The following is a 20,166-nucleotide window of genomic DNA, read 5'->3' as shown; positions in this document are numbered from 1 at the left end:
TTTCATGGGAAAGAATGACTGCAGATGAGATTTGATAGACAGGTATAAAGGAGATAATGAAATAACTTGTGTGCTAGATTTTTTTTTCTGGAAATGATGGACCCATTACAAGATTTAGAGCATGAGAGTGATATAGTCAGATATACCTTTTAGAATTCTTAAAATATCCACACTGGGAGTATTTTGACTTGGAGAGCAGAGACTTGTATGAAGCCTTTTAGCCATACTAAGTAATTCTTGGATTTGGGGTTTCAGCTCTGGGAAGGAAAGAGAAATTTTATATAAGAGACTTTAAGTTTAAGAATCTAAAGGATTGGGCTTGGTGGTACGTGCCTGTGATCCCAGCTACTCAGGAGACTGAGGCAGCAGGATCTCAAGTTTGAGAAGAGCCTCAGCAACTTAGTGAGATCTTGTATCATAATGAAAAATTACAAGGGCTAGGGAAGTAGCTCAGTGGTAAAGTACCTCTGGGTTCAATCCTCAATACAAAAATATTAATTATCATATTATCATCATCATCTACAGGATTTTGTCATCAATTACAAGAGATTGCAAATGAAAAACAGAATAGGAAGGAACTTAGGATAAATTCATGCTTTTTGGTTAAGTGCTTATAAGTGTTAGTAAGAGTGGAAAAAGAAGAAGAGGAGCTGGACTGGTGACAGAGGAGAGTTATGAGCATCATAAGTATTTTATGATGACTTATTCTTTAGCTCATAAGGATCCAGTGCTGTGGGTAGAATTCTGAAGTGGAGATAGAGCATGGTAGTCAACAGTGTATGGTTTTAATTACTTTAATGAGTATGGATGAGATAACCCAGGTAAAGTATGCTGAGAAGCAATCCAAGAAGAATTGGCCAGAAAAGGAAATAGGATGAGTTGCAATTTAAAATAGGAAATCTGGAAAAGGAGGTCATCTTCCCCATCTTCCCATCTTTTCATTTTAATTTTTCTGTATTCTTGCAATCTAGATGTCTTTTTTTTTTATGGCAGTGTGGGTTGATCCCAAAGGTTTTTACCCCTGAGCTACAGCCCCAACCCTTTTCATTTTTTTAAAATTAGTGTTCTTTTTTTATATACCTTTATTTATTTATTGTTATGTGGTGCTGAGGATTGAACCCAGTGCCTCACACATGCTGGGCAGGTGTGCTACCATGAGCTACAACCCTAGACCTCTTTTCATTTTTAATTTTAAAACAGGATCTCAACAAATTTCTTAGGGTCTTGCTAAGTTGTTGAGGCTGGCCTTGAACTTTTGATCTTTGTGCCTGAGCCTCCCAAGTCACAGTTATGTGTGCCACTATGCCTGGCCTACATGTCTTTTTGTAAACAGGGTGTCTTATTTTTTTCTAGTGTAACAATATTAGTCTTAAAAAAGAAACTAACCTCTTAAATTGACTATGAGTTGACACTCTTTTTTAAAGTCAGTTTCTTTTTTTTCTTTTTTATTTTATACCTTTATTTTATTTTTACGTGGTGCTGAGGATCGAACCCAGTGCCTCATGTGTGCTAGGCGAGGGCTCCACCAGTGAGCCACAACTCCAGCCCTAGGTTGACACTCTTTGTAGTCACTGGTACATTTACTTTTTCATATGATGTTGTCCATTCTATTTGTTTTGCCTTTTAAATTTAATTTTGTTTTATTTTATTCTTTCTTTTCATTGGTTATTGTCTGCCATTTTATTTTTTCCTCTTGCTAGTTTAGAAATTATACCCTCTGTTTCTGTTTTCTTACCAGCTACATACAGTGAACTTTTAACATGCGTATTTAACTTATCACAATCTAAAGTTAATAGTGTTTTTACCCAGTCCCAGACAATACAAGAACCCTTGAACATTAACTTTGGCAAGTCCCTAGATGACTTACATTTTTTTGTCATGTATTTTAGTTCTGGGTCATGGTTCTTTCTTATCCCACTAAAAATGGCATTATATTTTGTAAAGTCAATATTATATTTTTTCAAAGCAATTTTAGATTTTATTTATTTTTTCATCTATAAGTTTCCACTTTCTTCTACCTAAAATAAATCCTTAAGGGTTTAATTTAGGGTGGGCATCTTGGCGAAAAAAAATGTCTCAGTTTTATCTACAAATGGCTTTATTTTGCTACTGTTTTAAAAAGATATTTGTGCTGGGAGTATCATTATGGATCAAGAGTTATTTTTTTCTCAGCACTTTGAAGATATGCAACTGTCTTGTTTTCTGGTCGCTACTAAGAAATTAATACCAGTGCGGTGGCGCAGGCCTGTAATCCCAGAGGTTCAGGAGGCTGAGGCAGAAGGATCGTGAGTTCAAAGCCAGCCTCAGCAACAGCAAGGGGGATATGGCTCAATGGTTGAGTACCCCTGAGTTCAATCCCCAGTACCAAGAAAAAAAAAGAAAGAAATTAACTTGTTCATGTCTTTTAAGATGATTTCTTTTCTATTTTGGGTACTAGGTATTGAACTCAGTGGTGCTTAACCATTGAACCACATCCCCAGCCCCTTTTTAGTTTATTTGAGTCAGGGTCTCGCTGAATGGTTGAGGCTAGACTGGAACTTGTCATCCTCCTGCCTCAGCTTCCAGAATCACTGGGATTACATTTGTGTACCATTGTGCCTAGCTATAAAGGTGATTTCTCTGTTTTCTTTAGTTGCTTTCTAATATGTCCTTGCCTTTTTGTGTGCAAAATATGCATACTGAAATGAGTAATGTGGATTTCTGAAATGAGTAATGTGGATTTCTTTTTGTTTATACTGTTTAGAATTTATTGGGTAACCTGAACCTCAAGGTTGTTATCTTTCTTCAGTTTTTGAAAGTCTTAGTTATCTCTTTGAATATTACTCCTATTCTGTTCTCTCTCCCTTCCTTTTGACGCTCCAGTTAGATATATAACAGTAATAGGGAACATGTATGTAATGCTTAGTAGCTAACACTTCGATGGCCCTTACTATGGCCAGGCATTATGGCAGTCGGTTTACATTAATTTTTTTTAAATTTTTACAACAGCCTCATGAAGTAGGTATTGTTATTTCCCCCATCTTGCAATTAAAGAACAGGGGACAGAAAAAAAAGCAATTATAAATCTAAATGCACTGACTTCTGAATCCTAAACCCAATACCATGAAGCTCATTGTTTTTTTGTTATACACCAGACTTTCTTATCCTGCTTTGATGATTCAGGTTTTTCCTTTGAGTTTTTGTTGTTTTTGTTTATTTGGTTCTATATGACTCAAAGCAGAATACTGACCACGATTCCTGTTTCTGGAATCTTGTTTCAGGAATTCTGTCCTCTTTTGGTTCTCTAAATAAATGAGTTTGTTGACTTTCGAGGAGTGGTACAAATGCTCTATTTAATTTGTTAATCTCACTTTCCTGTTGTAAACATTGTTTAAGAAGGCTAGTTTCTTCAGGCTAAGCAACTTTGTCTATGATAGTAATTGAAACTACTTCAAACCTATGTGGGAAATACATAGCTTGTTTCATTTTTATGCTTATAACTTTTTTCTTATCTCAAAAGTAATACATACTTATTGGAGAAAATAGAAGAGAAAAATTATCCTATTATATTGCCCACAGGAGTATCTACTGTTAACATCTTGGTAGAATCCTTATAATCCTTTTTCTAGGCATTTTATGTATAAGTATATTCTTCCAAGCATACTGACTTATAACATTTGTGTTTTCAGTGTCACCAATATGTCTGTTTGTCTTCCTTCTTTCTTTCATATTGGGGATCAAACCCAGGGCCTTGCACATGCTGAGCAAATACTTTACCACTGAGATACATCTCCATCCCTTTTTATTTCTCGCTTTCTTTCTTTCTTTTCTTTTTTTTTTTTTTTGGTACTGGGGATTGAACTCAGGGGTGCTTAACCACTGAGTCACATCCTCAGTCCATATATATATGTGTGTGTATATATATTTATATTATATTTTATATTATATAATATATAAAATATATTATATATATAATTTTATTTTTTTAAATTAGAGATAGGTTCTTGCTGAGTTGCTAAGTGCCTTGCTGAGTTGCTGAGACTGGCTTTGAACTCCTGATCCTCCTGCCTCATCCTCATGAGCTGCTGGAATTACAGGCATATACCATCATGCCCAGCTTTTTTTTTCTTCTTTTTTTAGTTGTAAATGGCACAATACATTTATTTATTTATTATTTATTTATTTATTTATGTGGTGCTAGAATCAAATGCAGGGTCTCACACATGCTAGGCAAGTGCTCTACCACCAAGCCACAACCCCAGCCCCCAGCTTTTATTTTTATTTTGAGTCAGGTATGGCTAAGCTGCCCAGGCTGGCCTCCAACTTGTGATCCTCTTGCCTCAGCTTCCAGGGTAACTGGGTTTTACAGGGGTGCACACTCCACTTGTTTATTTTTCTGGGTTTTTTTTTTTTTTTTTGGTAACAGGGATTGAACCCAGTGGTGTTTAATCACTGAGCCATGTCCCTAGCCTTTATAAATAAATAAATATATATATATATATAATTTTTTTTTTTTTTTTTTTTTTTAGAGACAGGGTCTCACTGAGTTGCTTAGGGCCTCGGTAAGTTGCTGAGGCTAGGTTTGAATTTACAATCCTCCTACCTCTGCCTCCCAAGTTGCTGGGATTACAGGTGTGTGCACTGTGACTAGCTTCTTTTCAGGATTTTTAATGTTGTCTTTGTTTCATTTCACAGCTATAGAATGCTTTATTAAAAATGACTCTTGAGGGGGCTGGGGATGTGGCTCAAGCGGTAGCGCCCTCGCCTGGCATGCGTGCGGCCCGGGTTTGATCCTCGGCACCACATACAAACAAAGATTGTGTCCGCCAAAAACTAAAAAATAAATATTAAAAAATTCTCTCTTTCTCTCTCTCTCTCTCTCTCTCTCTCTCTCTCTCTCTCTCTCTCTGTCTTTAAAAAAAAAAAAAGTGTCTCTTGAGGGCTGGGGCTATAGCTCAGCAGCAGAATGCTTGCCTAGCATGTGTGAGGCACTGGTTTGGTCCTCAGCACCACATAAAAATAAACAAATAAAATAAAGGCATTCTGTCCATCTACAACTACAAAAAAATTTTTTTAAAAAATAACTTTTGGTTGGTTGGGGCTGTGGCTCAGAGGTAGAGTGCTCGCCTACCATGCGTGAGGCACTGAATTAGATCCTCAGCACCACATACAAATAAAATAAAGATATTGTGTCCACCTATAACTAAAAAATAAATATTTTAAAAAATAATAATAAAATAAATAAATAAAATAAAGGTATAAAAAATGACTCTTTAGATATTAGATTTCTTTCCAGTTTTTGTAGTTATAAATAGTACCACAATGAACAACATTATTATTTTACCTTTGTTTGTATTCACGTATATTTCCTTAGGATAAAAATTTTTAAAAGGAATTCCTGAGCTCCAAGAGGGTGAAAATGTCTATGATTTTTAAATACACATTGCTTACTTGTCCTCCAAGTGTTCACAACAAGTTATACCTATATTTGCTGAATATAGGTGTATTTCATTTCTGTTCCCATACTCAATTTTTTTTTAACTTTTTTTAATTGTAGATGAACATACAGTATCTTTATATATTTTTATGTGGTGCTGAGGATCGAACCCAGTGCCTCACACATGTGAGGCAAGCACTTTACCACTGAGCTACAGCCCCAATTCCCCCATTCTCAATTATTGATACTGAATACAAATTCCTTTTGTGGGGAAGGGGTACTGGGGATTGAACTCAGGGGCACTCAACAACTGAGCCACATCCCCAGCCCTTTTTTCTATTTTATTTAGAGACAGGGTTGCACTGAGTTGCTTAGGGCCATGCTAAAATTTCTGAGGCTGGCTTTGAAGTTACAATCCTCCTGCCTCAGTCTCCTGAGACACTGGGATTACAGGTGTGCACCACTGCGACCAGCTGAATACACATTTTATCAACATGCAATTTGATAGGTGATTCATATTTTATAGTTTCAACTTTCATTTCATTGATTTCAATTAAATTATACCATGTTAAACACTTGAAACACCCAGAAATAAGATGGATGTACTTATTTTTTTAATATTTATTTTTTAGTTGTAGTTGGACACAATACCTTTATTTTATTTTATTTTATTTATTTATTTATTTTTTTAGTTTTCAGCGGATACAACATCTTTGTTTGTATGTGGTGCTGAGGATCAAACCTGGGCTGCACACATGCCAGGCGAGCGCGCTACTGCTTGAGCCACATCTCCAGCCCCTTATTTATTTATTTTTATGTGGTGCTGAGGATCGAACCCAGGGCCTCGTACACGTGTTAAGCAAACGCTGTATTGCTGAGCCACAACCCCAGCTCCAGATGGATGTACCTATAAAAGATACTAACTCAAGGAAAACTAGCCAAACTGAAAATTCCTAGGATTTATTCAGCAGATTATGCAGTCAGTACACAAGGAAGAGCATTCCTCTTTTTTAAAGATGGGATCTGCCTGTGTTGCCCAGGCTGGCCTTTAAACTCCAGAGCTCAAGTGATCCTCCCACTTCTGCTTCCCAACTCTTCAGGTGCCTGCCACCATGCCTGTCTCTCCTAAATCATCATTAACTGGTTGGTTCTTTATTTTGGTAAAGGGCACCCTCATTATTCCTGCCACTAAGGCCAGAAACTTATTAAAAGTCATTGTTGACTTCTCCCTTTCACTAACCCCTCAAGGGCCATCAAGTCTTGTTTGTTTTTAACTCTCAAACAGAACTTCAAAGCACTTCTTTTCATTGCTACTATTCTGATTCATGTCACTACTACTGGAGAGAGATATGGTCAAATTATGTTGTTGTTACATTGTGTGCATGTAGGAATATGTAACAACAACTCCCACCATTATGCACAACTATAACGCACCAATAAAAAATGTGGAAAGAAAAAGCCACTACTACCTCACTTAGACAAATGGAATCACTGCTTAACTGGTTTTGCAGTGCAGCAGCTAAAGTGATCTTTTAAAATATGAACACCATCATGCCACTTTCTCACTGTAGAACTTTTAACAGCTTCCCATTGTATTTGGGTTTAAATACAAACTCCTACCCATCTCCTGCCAACCTCTCAGCCTCATGTCATGCCATCTCATCCCACTGTAATCAACTACCCTGGCCTTTATTCTGTTCTTAGAATTTGCCAAGTTCTTTCTCGTGTCAAGGCCTCTATGCTTGCTTTTCTCTGACTGGAAAGTTCTTCCTTGGCACTTTCAGGCCTGGTTCCATCCACCCTTAAGACCTTAGCTTAAATGTCACCTTTCTAACTTCCTTTACTACCATGTTCATCTCTACCCTGGTTATTTCTGAGTATTTATCACAAATATGTCATTATGGTATTTATTTGGTCACCTGTTTTTTTTTTTTTTTTTTTGTCTTTTTGCTTTGTTTTTTGGTTTTAATACTGGAGATTTAACCCAAGGGTGCTTTCCCACTGAGCTACATCCCCAGCCCTTTTTATTGTTTTATTTTGAGACAGGGTTTCACTACATTGTTTAGGATCTTACTCAATTGCTGAGGCTGGCCTTAAACTTCCGATCCTCCTGGTTCAGCCTCCTGAGTCCCTGAGATTACAGGTATGCACTACCACACCCAGCCCCTGTTTGTTCTTTAAAGAAGTAAATAAAGGCAAGAATAAATGATTGTAAAACCACAGTGAGATACTACTTATCCTTTAGAATGGCTGTAGTATAAAAAGACAAGGCTGAGTTCTGTGGTTTACACCTGAATTCCCAGCCACTCAGGAGGCTAAGGCAGGAGGATTTTAAGTTCAAGGCCAGCCTCGATAACTTAGTGAGACTCTGTCTCAAAATAAAAAAAGGGTGGGGATGTAGCTCAGTGGTAGAGTGCTTCTGGATTCAATCCTTAGTACTGGAAAATAATAATAATTACAATAACCAGTTGGCAAGGAGTGGAGAAACTAGAGCCCTTATACACTATTCTATAATGTCAAGTGGTGCTGCTACTTTGGAAAACAGTCTGGCAGTTGGAAGTTTCTCAAATGTGCCATATGAACTAGCAATTCCACTTCTGGGTATATAACCATGAGAAATGAAAACATGCCCGTGCAGAAACTCATACCCTAATGTTCATAGCAGCATATTCATAATAGCCAAAAGGGGGAAATAATCTCAAAGTTAATTAGCTAATGAGTAGATAAATAAAATTACATATTAATGTAATATTGCTTGACAATAAAAATAAATGATACATGCTTATGAAAATGGGCATAAATTTATTTATTTTACCATGATATACTACTGCACCAGTCTCCTGTGGCTGCCATAATAAATGACCACCAAAAATCAGTATTTTAGGGTCTGGAGTTGTAGCTCAGTGGTAGAGCTGTTGCCAAGCATGTGTGAGGCAGTGGGTTTGATTCTCAACACCACATATGAATAAATAAAGGTCTATCAACAACTAAAAATATATTGTAAAAAACTCAGTATCGTAGGGCTAAAATCAAGATGTCAGCAGAACCGTACTCCCACTGGAGGCTCTTGGGGAGAATCTCCCCCACCACTCTTTTTTTTTTTCCTTTTCCAGCATTAGGAGACTATCAGTATTCTTGGTGTATGACCGTATAACTCCAGTCTCTGACTTCATGGTGACACTGCCTTCCCTCTTCTGTTTCAAATGTCCCTCTGCTTCTCTCTTACAAGGACCCACCTGAATATCCAAAAACTTCACACCCACTTTTAGATCTGTAACCTAATCTCATGTGAAAAGGTATGACCTTCACAGGTGCCAGGGATTAGCACATGATATCTTCAAATGATCATTATTCAGCCCACTACAACCATATTTCTACATTTTTCCTTTTTATCCTATGTCATGTGTTATTACAAAAGTAATGGGTATTTGGTACAGGAAATTAAAATATACAGAGAAGCAAAATAAGACAACTTAAAATTCCCCATAATTTTTCTTCCCAGAGGTAAATACCATTCCATTACTATTCTGATGCCTATCTTTGCAGGGTTTTTCCTTGAATGTACATTTACATAAAGGTTTCATTAAAATTGAAAAGTCCACCTGATAGTACAGGCCCAGATCTTACTTCCAAGAAGCCCATCTCACAGTTGTGGGAAACATACTTCCCTAAAAAATATAGAATGTAGAAATTCACTTTGGGGAAAACTCACATATCCCTCTGCATCAGAAAGGTGAATCTCAGAGTGCTCATTTTGAAACAAGAAGTTACATGACATGAAAAAAAAGTCTCTGTTAGTTTGTGCAAAGAGGAAAGAGTATGCAAGAATGTCATTCACAAGGGCAGAGAGATTGAGAGATTTCTCCATTCCCGGAGCTGAGTATAAGCTATAAGCTGGCTTCCTGGAGTCTCTGACCACAAATTTTGAATGTGTGTGCCAGTGTGAGCCCCTGGCTGTTCAAGTGCAGAAGAGTGTCCCCACACATCATCGGGGGTGTGAATTGGTACTGGTAATCCATGTGCCTGTGCTAACCTTGCCCAGAATCCTGGTGACAGAGAACACTCATTTGCTGGACGTCTTCTGTGATTCAAGGTAAGGAGGTGAGCATGACCTTGACTGTTGAAGTGATATGCTTTCAACCAAATCAATACATTCCATTCCTCTCTCTCCCTCCCTCCTTCTCTCTCTTTCTGTTGATCATAAAAAATACATATCTAATGTCCAAAGCACAGGGTCTCATTTTAAGATATAGAATAGATAAATAAAAAACAATAGGATCATTATGTTGTGAATAAACAGAAAACAGATGAGTGAATTTCTAGTTTTTGTGTCTTCAAGTCTCAAATTTCACCTCTTCCCTGTTACTTCTACTGATACTCATCTGTCCTTTCTGAACTTGAAGTCCGTGTGTCCCAACCACTCTTAACTATGCTTTGACAAAAAGTAAAAGAGCTGTTCAGCATTTCCCCTTTTTGTATACTCGCCTCTCACAAAACAGGAAGGTGTCTGATCTGGAGGAAACCCAGGCTCTGCTATGAAATGGGAAGTAGTTAAAAAGAAACTTCATTCTAAAATGGCTTTTGGTCCACCCACAGAAGGGCAACTGGATTATTCAGCCAGGTACCGAAGGGAGAGGGAATGGGATTTTAAGTATGTTTCAGTGCTAAATATTAAAGTTTTGGTTTATATTCATTTAAAGCTCGTGTCTGTTAGGTTTTCCTCCAAAGAAATGTGATTTTGCATGATTGGTTGGATTTGCCTGCAGGGAAAACTTTAGGGGTGGTTAACTTGGTCTGCTGGGTTTTCACTGGTTTTCTCTGAGTTGATGTTTAAAAGTACATTGGAGTCTGGGAGGTACATTTGTGTTAACTTTGGGACAAAGTGAGGGAGACCTTGAAAACATATTTTGGCATTACAGAAAGGAAACCCAGTCTTGTTGCTGAGATTATCATTAGAATCACAGATCAGCACATCCCTGGGAACCCCCTTTGTGTATCCAAATTTTCTCTTCTTAAAAGGATACCAGTTAGACTGGATTAGGCTCATCTGAATAGCTTCATTTTAACTTCATTCTTTAAAACCCCTATCTTCAAATACAGTCACATTTAGAGCTTCAGCATTTGGACTTGGAAGGGAATGGATAATTCAGTCCAAAATATAACATTAACAGTAATAAGTGACATTGCTAGAGTCTAAAGATATAAGAACATTCTAGAGACTTTTACTAGAAAGGAAGACAGATAACACACACTGTCCATCTCTACCCCAACTACTACCATGTTTAATCTCCACACAAGTCCTAGGAGGTGGGTAATACACATGTCAGTATTTCAGTAAAGAAAGCAAGACCAAGAAAGGCCAACTAACACTCTGGAGTGCCCATCTCACAAGCTGCAGGGCGAGGATTTGAATTCAGGCTCACAATACCAAAGTCAAAATGCATTTTCCATTTCCATGTGCTTCCTCTTTCCCTCATTTCATCCATGAATTGTGGGAATGACTCCAAAAGACATGGGTCATGAGTCCTGAGGAACTTTAGTTCTCTGAGGAGCTTGTGTTATACCATGTGGAAGAAAATACCTATTTTTAGAATTTGTTCAAAACATTAGTTTCCAAGATACAACTACAGGAAAAGGACTTTCCCCACCCAATTCAGTTTTTCACTGGACAGAATTCTGGGAGGAGAGGAGTAGCAGAGCCAGAGCCAAGGTCTAGGGATGCAAACTGGTCCCGGTACTGTTCTTCAACCAAAAGCGTAACTCAGAATTGACTACAGGAGCAGGGAAACCTTTAGGGATGGTTAACCTGGCCTGCTGGATTTCATTGGTTTTCTTCAAATTAATTTTATTGAATTGACTTTATTCTCCGGAGCATTAATTGACTCTGACTTGGTTCCCCATTCTGGCCACAGATTTTCTGTGACTAGGAAGACTACTTCCAGTATCCAAATGAAGATGCATTTTTTAGCATCTTCAAAATCAGCTGAGATTCTTTCCCGATGATCCCTGCAGCAATTTCAATTCTTTCAGCTGACAAATGACTGGATGACCAACTCTGGGATTAATTGATTTTGTTTACTTGTGAATAGAGGGAACTTGGCTTCTTTCTCATCTTCTTCCTCTTTTTTCTGTTCTCACTTAAACTCTGACCCAATCTGTAGAGGTCTGACTCCTCCCAGGTCCACCCCTTTTGGGGGAGGTAGAAAAGGAAGGAAGAATTAACAGTAGTTGCTACTTATCAAGTTTTTTCTGTGTGCTAGTCCCTACCCTTTGATCTGGGACTCTCAGCTTGTTAGTAAGACAGCTGGAATTTGGACCCTACGCTGGCACTAGAAGAGGCCTTTGCTTATATCCCCAAGCTGCCCAACCCCTGTCCCCCACAGCTCTTCCCTATGCTGCTTTCTCTGCCTGGAAATGGCCTTTCTACACTACTGCCTGGTAGACTTTGGTTTCCCTCAAGTACAGCTCAAAAGTCACTTCACTTGATTGTGACTAAATATTCACAAGTAATAAATGTTACTGCTGGAAGTGTACTTCATGAGGACCTAAGAAACCTGAACTCTTAACTACTTCCAAAAAAAAAGTCACCTCACCCAGGTAGAATTAAACATCCCTCTGAGGGAGCTCCCTGGAAAACTGACCTTCAAACATTCATTGACTTTGACTCACAAGAAAGACATCTATATTACCACCTAGTGCCAGGATACATAAATCATTGAAATAAAATTTTCATGGGAAAATACAGTGTTTCTTATCATTTTAGTTCTAGTCCATATTTGGGTGGGGGGGTACCAGGGATTGAACTCAGGGGCACTCACCCACTGAGCCACATCCTCAGCCCTATTTTGTATTTTAGAGACAGGGTATCACGGACTTGTCTAGCACCTCGCCTGTTGCTGAGGCTAGCTTTGAGCTTGTAATCCTTCTGTTTCAGCCTCCCAAGCCACTAGGATTACAGGGGTGCACCACTGCGCTGAGCTTAATCCATATATTTTTTTTAAAACATGGAATAGAAATAGAAAATAATACAAAAATAGAAATATTAAATAAAATAGTTTTGAAAATATGTAGCATAAATATACACAAATATAGAAATGGAAAAAAGAAAATTATTTTTTATAAATATGGAATACTTTGAAGATATTTAAGTGTTTGTGACCCACTTAATTTATTATCATGACCCATTATCATGAGCGGATCACTGGAAAACTGCCCTGGAAGACACACTTTCTTCCTCCAACAGACTCTCCTGATGCTCTCAGCTCTGAAATCCTCTGACTCCTCAAACAGAGGTCTTAGGGCCCAGGTTTTTTGGTTCAGAGGAAAGCAAATTTTGGTCCCCATCCACTAGCCACCTAAAATGCAAAGTGTATTTTAACCTCATTTGTTTGTCCAGTAAAAGAAAGTCTGGCCCTAAAAACATAATTATTTGTATCTTAGCAGAATGCACTTAGTTTTTTTGACATTTGAAAAAATAATTTTGAATACCCCATCCTTTACATAACAACATTATTTTCAAAAACAATTATGCAATGAAGTGAATGTTAATAATGGATAGAAATTCATGCATTGAATTTTTTCATTTTTACATTTATGAAGAATTTTTATTGTGGAAAGACGTATGTAACATAAAATTTATCATCTTCACCATTTTTCAGTGTATAGTTCCATAGTATTGTATTCACGTTGTAGAATCTTTGTGTTTGTTTGTTCGTTTGTTTGGTAGCAGGAATTGAATCCAGGGATGCTTAACCACTGAGCCACATCCCCAGCCCTTTTTATTTTTTATTTTGAGACAGTCTCTCACTAAATGGCATAGGGCCTGGCTAAGTTGCTGAGGCTGGTTTTGAACTCTCAATCCTCCTGCCTCAGCCTCTCTGGGATTACAGATGTGGTTCTAGATTTTATTTATCTTGCAAAACTGAAACACTATTCCTATTAACAACTCTCCAGTTCCTGCAGTTGTTGATTTTCCTTTATTCAGCTTTAACTTAATAAACTGAAGTAACATTTCTACCTCTTTACATGCCAGACCGAAAGCCAGAGGTCAAAAAAGTGTCTTGTATCCTGGTGAGGTGGCTTAGGAGGCTGAGGCAAGAGAATCGCAAATTCATCCTCAGCAAATTAGTAAATTGCCCTGTCTCGAATAAAAAATAAAAAGGGCTGGGTTGTAGCTCAATGGTAAAGCACACGTGGGTTCAAAAAACTTCAGTGCCAAGAATAAAAATTAAAAATGTGTCTTAAAGATAGAAATCAGGGGACTGGAATTGTGGCTCGGGGGTTGAGCACTCGCCTAGTACATTCGAGGACCTGGGTTTGATCCTCAGCACCACATAAAAATAAATAAAATAAAAGTATTGTGTCCAACTGCAACTAAAAAATAAATATTGGGGCTGGGGATGTGGCTCAGTTGTAGAGCACTTGCCTGGCATGTGTGAAGCACAGGGTTCGATTCTCAGCACCACATATAAATAAATAAAGATCCATTGACAACTAAAAAATATTTTAAAAATTAAATATTAAAAAAATATAGAAAATCAGGGCTAGGATTGTGGCTCAGTGGTAGAGCATTTGCCTAGCATGTGTGAGGCACTGGATTCAAGTCTCAGCACCACATATAAATAAATAAAATAAGGATCCATCGACAACCAAAAAAAAAAACACTTTTTAAAAAAATATATAGAAATCAGCTGTGTGCAAAGCACATCTGTAAACCCAGTTACTCAGGAAGCTGAAACAGGATTGTGAATTTCAGGCCAGCCTGGGCAAGAAGGCAAGACCCCATCTCAATTTACAAAAACAAAATAGAAATCAGTAAAAAATCAGTAAAAATGATTTTAACATTTGTATGGGAATATAAATGATTTCAAAGGAGAACAAAATTGTAGGATTTATTATACTACCTGATTTTGTGAGGGCTGAGGGGTACTGAGGATTTTTTTTTTTTATTGGTTGTTCAAAACATGATAAAGCTCTTGACATATCATATTTCATACATTAGATTCAAGTTGGTTATGAACTCCCAATTTTACCCCAAATACAGATTGCAGAATCACATCGGTTACACATCCACATTTTTACATAATGCCCTATTAGTAACTGTTGTATTCTGCTACCTTTCCTATCCTCTACCATCCCCCCTCCCTCCCCTCCCATCTTCTCTCTCTACCCCATCCACTGTAATTCATTTCTCTCCTTGTTTATTTTCCCATTCCCCTCACAACCTCTTATATGTAATTTTGTATAACAATGAGGGTCTCCCTCCATTACCATGCAATTTCCCTTTTCTCTCCCTTTCCCTCCCACCTCATGTATCTGTTTAATGTTAATCTTTTCTTCCTGCTCTTCCTCCCTGCTCTGTTCTTAGTTGCTCTCATTATATCAAAGAAGACATTTGGTATTTGTTTTTTAGGGATTGGCTAGCTTCACTAAGCATAATCTGCTCTAGTGCCATCCATTTCCCTGCAAATTCTATGATTTTGTCATTTTTTAGTGCTGCGTAATACTCCATGGTGTATAAATGCCACATTTTTTTTTATCCATTCATCTATTGAAGGGCATCTGGGTTGGTTCCACAGTCTAGCAATTGTGAATTGTGCTGCTATGAACATCGATGTAGCAGTATCCCTGTAGTACGCTCTTTTAAGGTCTTCAGGGAATAGTCCAGGTACTGAGGATTGAACCAGGAGTGCTTTACCACTGAGATACATCCCCAGACCTTTTTTTAAAACATTGAGACAGGGTCTGGATAATTTGCTGGGGCTGGCTGCAAATTTATGATCTTCCTGCTTCAGCCTCCAAAGCTGCTGGGCTTGCAGGTGTGTGCCACTGTTCCTAGCACATACTACCTGATTTTAACACTTATGAGGACACAGTAATCAAGAAAATTTAATTTTTTTCCAGTGCTAAGGATATAACCCAGGGCCTTGTAATGCTAGGCAAGCAGTCTACAACAGAGATACAGCCCCTTGCCCAAGGAACCTCAACCTTTTATCTCACACCATAAACAAAAATTTTCTCAAAATGAATCAACAATCTTAAGTGTAAGTGAATCATGATATCCAGTGTAAAAGCTAAAATCATAAGATCCCTAAAAAAACTTGGGTGAAAAACCTTTGGGGCTTAAATAACAATGATTTTGTAAATATGACACAAAAATCATGAATTAAAAAAAGCAAAAATTAATAAGCTGGATGTTTTAGTCGGCTTTGCATCACTGTGACCAACAGACCTGACAAGAACAATATAAAGGAGAAAAAGCTTATTTGGACTCATATTTCAGAGGTTCAGTTCTGAAAATATGAGCCACAGCTCTGGGCCTGAGGATGGCAGAAGGATGTGGCAGAGGAAAGCAGCTCAGCACATGGCAACTTGGAGGCAGAGAGAGCTCTGTTCACCAGGGACAAAATATAAAACCCAAAGACACACCTCTAGTGACCTACCTCCTCTCGCCATACCCTACCTGTTTATAGTTACTGTCCCGTTCATCACTGTCAGCAGATTAATCTACTGATTAGGTTACGACTCTCACATTATCTAGCACGGGAGCTTTTGGAGACACCTCATATCTAAACCATGACACTGAAGTTCATGAAAATGAAAATATTTGGCTCTTGAGAAGATGTAAGAGGATGCACATCAAACCATGTTTTCTATATTCCATCTTTCATGATGTCATAATTTTGGGAGTCTTTATTCAATTTATATGAATTTATAAAAGAGATTAGACTAATTTATGATGAAAAAAATCAGAATAATGATTGCCTCTGAAGATGTGGTAGAGATGGAATTTGGGAAGGCGTTTAACATACTTTTTAAGGAGAAGGCAGTGTTCTATCTCATGACAGGTTTTTGAAGTGTAAGCCTTTCAAAACTCATTAAAGAGTACAGTTAAGATCTGCAAGCTACATCCTCAGGCCTTCAATGTATATATTTTTTCTAAAAAAAAAAAGTATTGAATTCTATTTAATGATACAGATGTAGAATGTATTCATGTCGAAGCTGGGTGTGGTGTCATGCTAGGTACCCAGGAGGCTGAGGCAGGAGGATCTCAAGTTTGAGGCCAGCCTTGGCAACTTAGTGAGACCCTGTATCAAAAATTAAAAAATAAAAAGGGCTGGGATATATCTCAGTGGTAAAGCACCCCTGGATTTAATCCCCAGTACAAAAAATAAATAAAGAATGTATTGATGTCTATAACTTATGTTGAATAAACAAAAATAAGCAAAAAGGATTGATTAATAGATAGAGGGATGGATAATTAGATTGGTATATGATAAAGTAACCATAGCCAAATATTAATTGTAGGATATATGTGGTGGTTATGAAATACTTTTGTGTAGCTTTTTGAAATTTCATGTTATGTTTGAAATTTTTCATAGTAAATGTTAGGGAAAATAATGCTGTTTCTAATTCAGGATCTTTGTCTTCATCCTAAAGCAGCGGGGTGTGTATGTGTGAATAGACAGCAGTGGTGGTGGGCGCAGATGGTGATCTGACTTATTTGGCTCAGGGAGGGACATGGGGAGAGCAACGATAGGCCAAAGCACTAGGCGTCTGGGTCTCTGCTTTTCAGCACACATTTTAAAATGTATAAGGGGCAAGAAAGAGAAAGGGAGTCGATTTCTACACTTTTTGGAAAGATGAAAGGCCAGGACTACACCAAGAAGTAGAATTATGTTTATTATCTTAAAATATCACTTTGAACATGCTTCTGGTATTGCTGTTGCTCCCAATTGCCCCTAGAACAATATACAAATGCCTCATCATGGCATACAAGTCTTTCTATGGTGTTTCTCCTTTGTACCCTCACAGCACACCTCCTCTTTCTGTTTCTTCAGTCACTCGTACTCTCTGTCTCATATTGTCGCTCATTTCCTCTATTATGCAAGCCTTCTTACCTTCCGCCACCTCCAGCCAAACCCCCTGTTCTCATCTTACTATACTTTAAGACTTGGATTATGTGCTGTCTCCTGCCTGAAAACTTCTTCCCTGGATGAGTCTAGTGCGTGTCACTCTTTTTTTTTAATATTATTTTTTAGTTGTCAGTGAATCTTTATTTTATTTATTTATATGCGGTGCTGAGAATCGAACCCAGTGCTTCACCCATGCTTCACTCTTACCTGGAGCAATTGGAGAGAACTTACCCTCAGCACCATCCTTTTTGGCACTTACCCCTACCATCTTTTGCTATTTAATTCCAAGTCACCTTCTTAGCTTTCACCAGCATCAACTGGAAGAAACTTTGAGAAGGGCAGAGTCCCACTTGAACACAGTCTAGAGCTCTAGGTCAAGAGTACAGACACCTGGGTTCTCCTTAGGTTTTTCTCATAAAGAGCCAATGGCTTTGAGCAAGTTTTTATTTGGCTTGGACCATCATTATCTCATCTCTAAGAAGAGGGGCATTAGCTGGATAATTGCTCCAGTCCTCCAATGTGATTGTTTCTGGTTCTGTTTTGTTTTATAGAATGAAGGATAATTTTACAGAAAGAAGAGGACAATATTGCAATCATCTTTGACAGGTCCATTTGGAAATAATATCTTCTACTAGATATAGAAAGGTAGAACACTTTTATTCAGAACAAGTAAGTATATTGCAAATTACATCTGCCTAGTTGTATAGTTGTGGAGATCAATTCATGCCTTCATCTGACTTGTTAGAGGTAGAATTCTTAACAAATTAAGAACAATAACTCTGTTGTTTGGGCACATTCATTTATGGATATGGCAGCCTGTGAATAAAAGGTCAAACCACAGACAGGACAGAACAAAGAGCGACTGTTGGTTCTCTGTCATCACCTATTCACTCTTACCCTTCCATCCAGATAGCAGAGCTACATGCATTAAGATCATTGGGAAGAAACAGTGTAGACCCAAGTGGTACTCAAAATTAACTCTTTCCATTCTGATGAGAGTATGCTATCCAATGTCGGAGCCACTAGCCACATATGGCTACATGACTGTGAATTTAATTAAGTTAAAATTTGGGCTGGGGATGTGGCTCAAGCGGTAGCGCGCTCGCCTAGCATGCGTGCGGCCTGGGTTCGATCCTCAGCACCACATACAAAAAACAAAGATGTTGTGTCCGCCGAAAACTAAAAAATAAATATAGTTCTCTCTCTCTCTAAAAAAAAATTAAGTTAAAATTTAATTTTATGTCAAAATTCAATTGGACAGTCACTTAGCCATGTTTCTAGTGTGCCTAATGGCTACCATACTAGACAGTGCAAATGGAGAACATGGTCATCATCTCAGAAAGTTCTGCTGTAAAGTGCTGGTCTAGACAAAGAGATATTCTGAAAAAAATGAAGAATGAATGAATAAGCAAGCTTGTTTTCATTTAACTATTTTGTTAAAGAAGTGTATGATGGTCCACACTTATGGAGATATATCATGATTAAAATAAGAGGAGTATATTTTAGTTACATGACAGTTAACAAAAACTATGTTTCTTACAGTTATATAGCATGGCTAGTGGCAACTATATCATGTACATATATAGTCAAAGGTTAAATAGGATGGAGATATACCATAATTAGTAATAAGAATATCTTACAGTTATACGCAGGATATTTATAATGTATAGTATGTAAGGTATACTTTTTAAATTTTAAAACATTTGTATGTATATGACTTTACTCAATAAAACTAATCTTTAACATACTCTGAGAAAGTATCAGTGTCTTCATTTTACAGTTGAAGACATGGCCTCCGAAAGGCTCTCTTGTGAACATGCATCAATCTCCAGAACTTTCTGAAGCTACATGTTCTTCAGCTGTAAAATTAAGGTCACATGAGACAAAGTCATAGAGGTTATTCCAGAAGGAGGGTGCAGGAGCCAAGAGCACAGGTGAGACTCCAGAGGAAAGGGACAGGACTCTTCTATAGGACTGGTAGACAGGGTTGGACAACATCCCAGCTGAAGTTAGCTGTAGAGATCTGCGATGTTGAGAAAGGGAAGTTGACATGGGATCCTGGCATTGGAGAGCTCGAGAGTGCATTTCAGACCAGAGAGGACTTAGGGGTTTTAGGAGAAGCATCTTTACTCACTGATCAATCAAGAAGGGTTTGAAAACCAGGAGCAACCTAGGCCAGGAAGAAAACTAGCAGACCCTGAGAGTGAAAAACCAGGAAAGTATTTCTCAGAGCTGTTATGGATACAGTGTGGTATAGTGCCTTTGAGAGACCTTGCAAAGCTGGGTGCAAAAATGATAGAGCTTTCCCAGAAACCAAGAGAAACTAGAGATTGGATATAGTCCAATGTTTGCAGTGATACTCTTCAGAAAAGACCAAAGTCTGAGAGATAAAAAAGGCTGTTTCTTTGGTGACAGCAGGATAATGACTAAAAATTATAGCTAACATGTCTCGAGCTATTACTTTATCTGGGATACTGTACATGAACTCTCAAAACAACTTCATAAGTTAAATATTGTTCTCAACCCCTTGGTACAGATGAGGAATCAGTGTGGTATGCTAGAGCTGGTTCTGTTTTTATACTCTGATTGTTGAATTTTTAGGATTTTTGGCATGTGACATGTTGTTAGCTTGAAATTGACCATGGTGGAAATACTGAATCAGCTACGGGGCTTGGTAAATGCTATATATTAGACCCTCTATCTCCAGAGAGCCAATTTGTTATACATTTAGCAACACATCATTTAACAGGGTCAAAGAGGTTTAGCAACTTGCCAAGTTTACATGGTAGCAATTGTCAGAGTCTAGGTTAATTCATTACTCTAAAACCTACAGTT

General features: G+C 37.8%; 1 protein-coding gene across 3 annotated transcripts in view; it reads left to right on the top strand.

Moving 5' to 3' along the window:
- The first annotated feature begins 9,440 nt into the window (after window positions 1–9,440).
- The window catches only part of Nlrc4 (NLR family CARD domain containing 4), a 39,772-nt gene continuing 29,046 nt past the window's right edge, over window positions 9,441–20,166 (top strand). For 2 of the 3 annotated variants that reach the window (XM_027933349.2, XM_027933346.2), the window contains exons 1-2: window positions 9,957–10,037; window positions 17,883–18,000. In XM_027933349.2, coding sequence (XP_027789150.2) covers window position 18,000 — 1 coding nt within the window. In that variant the 5' untranslated portion in view covers window positions 9,957–10,037; window positions 17,883–17,999. Of the gene's footprint in view, window positions 9,510–9,956; window positions 10,038–17,882; window positions 18,001–20,166 lie in introns of those variants that run through there. The other variant, XM_027933348.2, reaches the window with a different exon arrangement.

The sequence above is a fragment of the Marmota flaviventris genome, chromosome 14 (assembly GCF_047511675.1).
Source record: "Marmota flaviventris isolate mMarFla1 chromosome 14, mMarFla1.hap1, whole genome shotgun sequence".
NCBI classification, from domain to species: Eukaryota; Metazoa; Chordata; class Mammalia; order Rodentia; family Sciuridae; genus Marmota; species Marmota flaviventris.
Note: the sequence above shows the minus strand (reverse complement) of the source record. Positions and strands in the feature narration are given on the sequence as shown.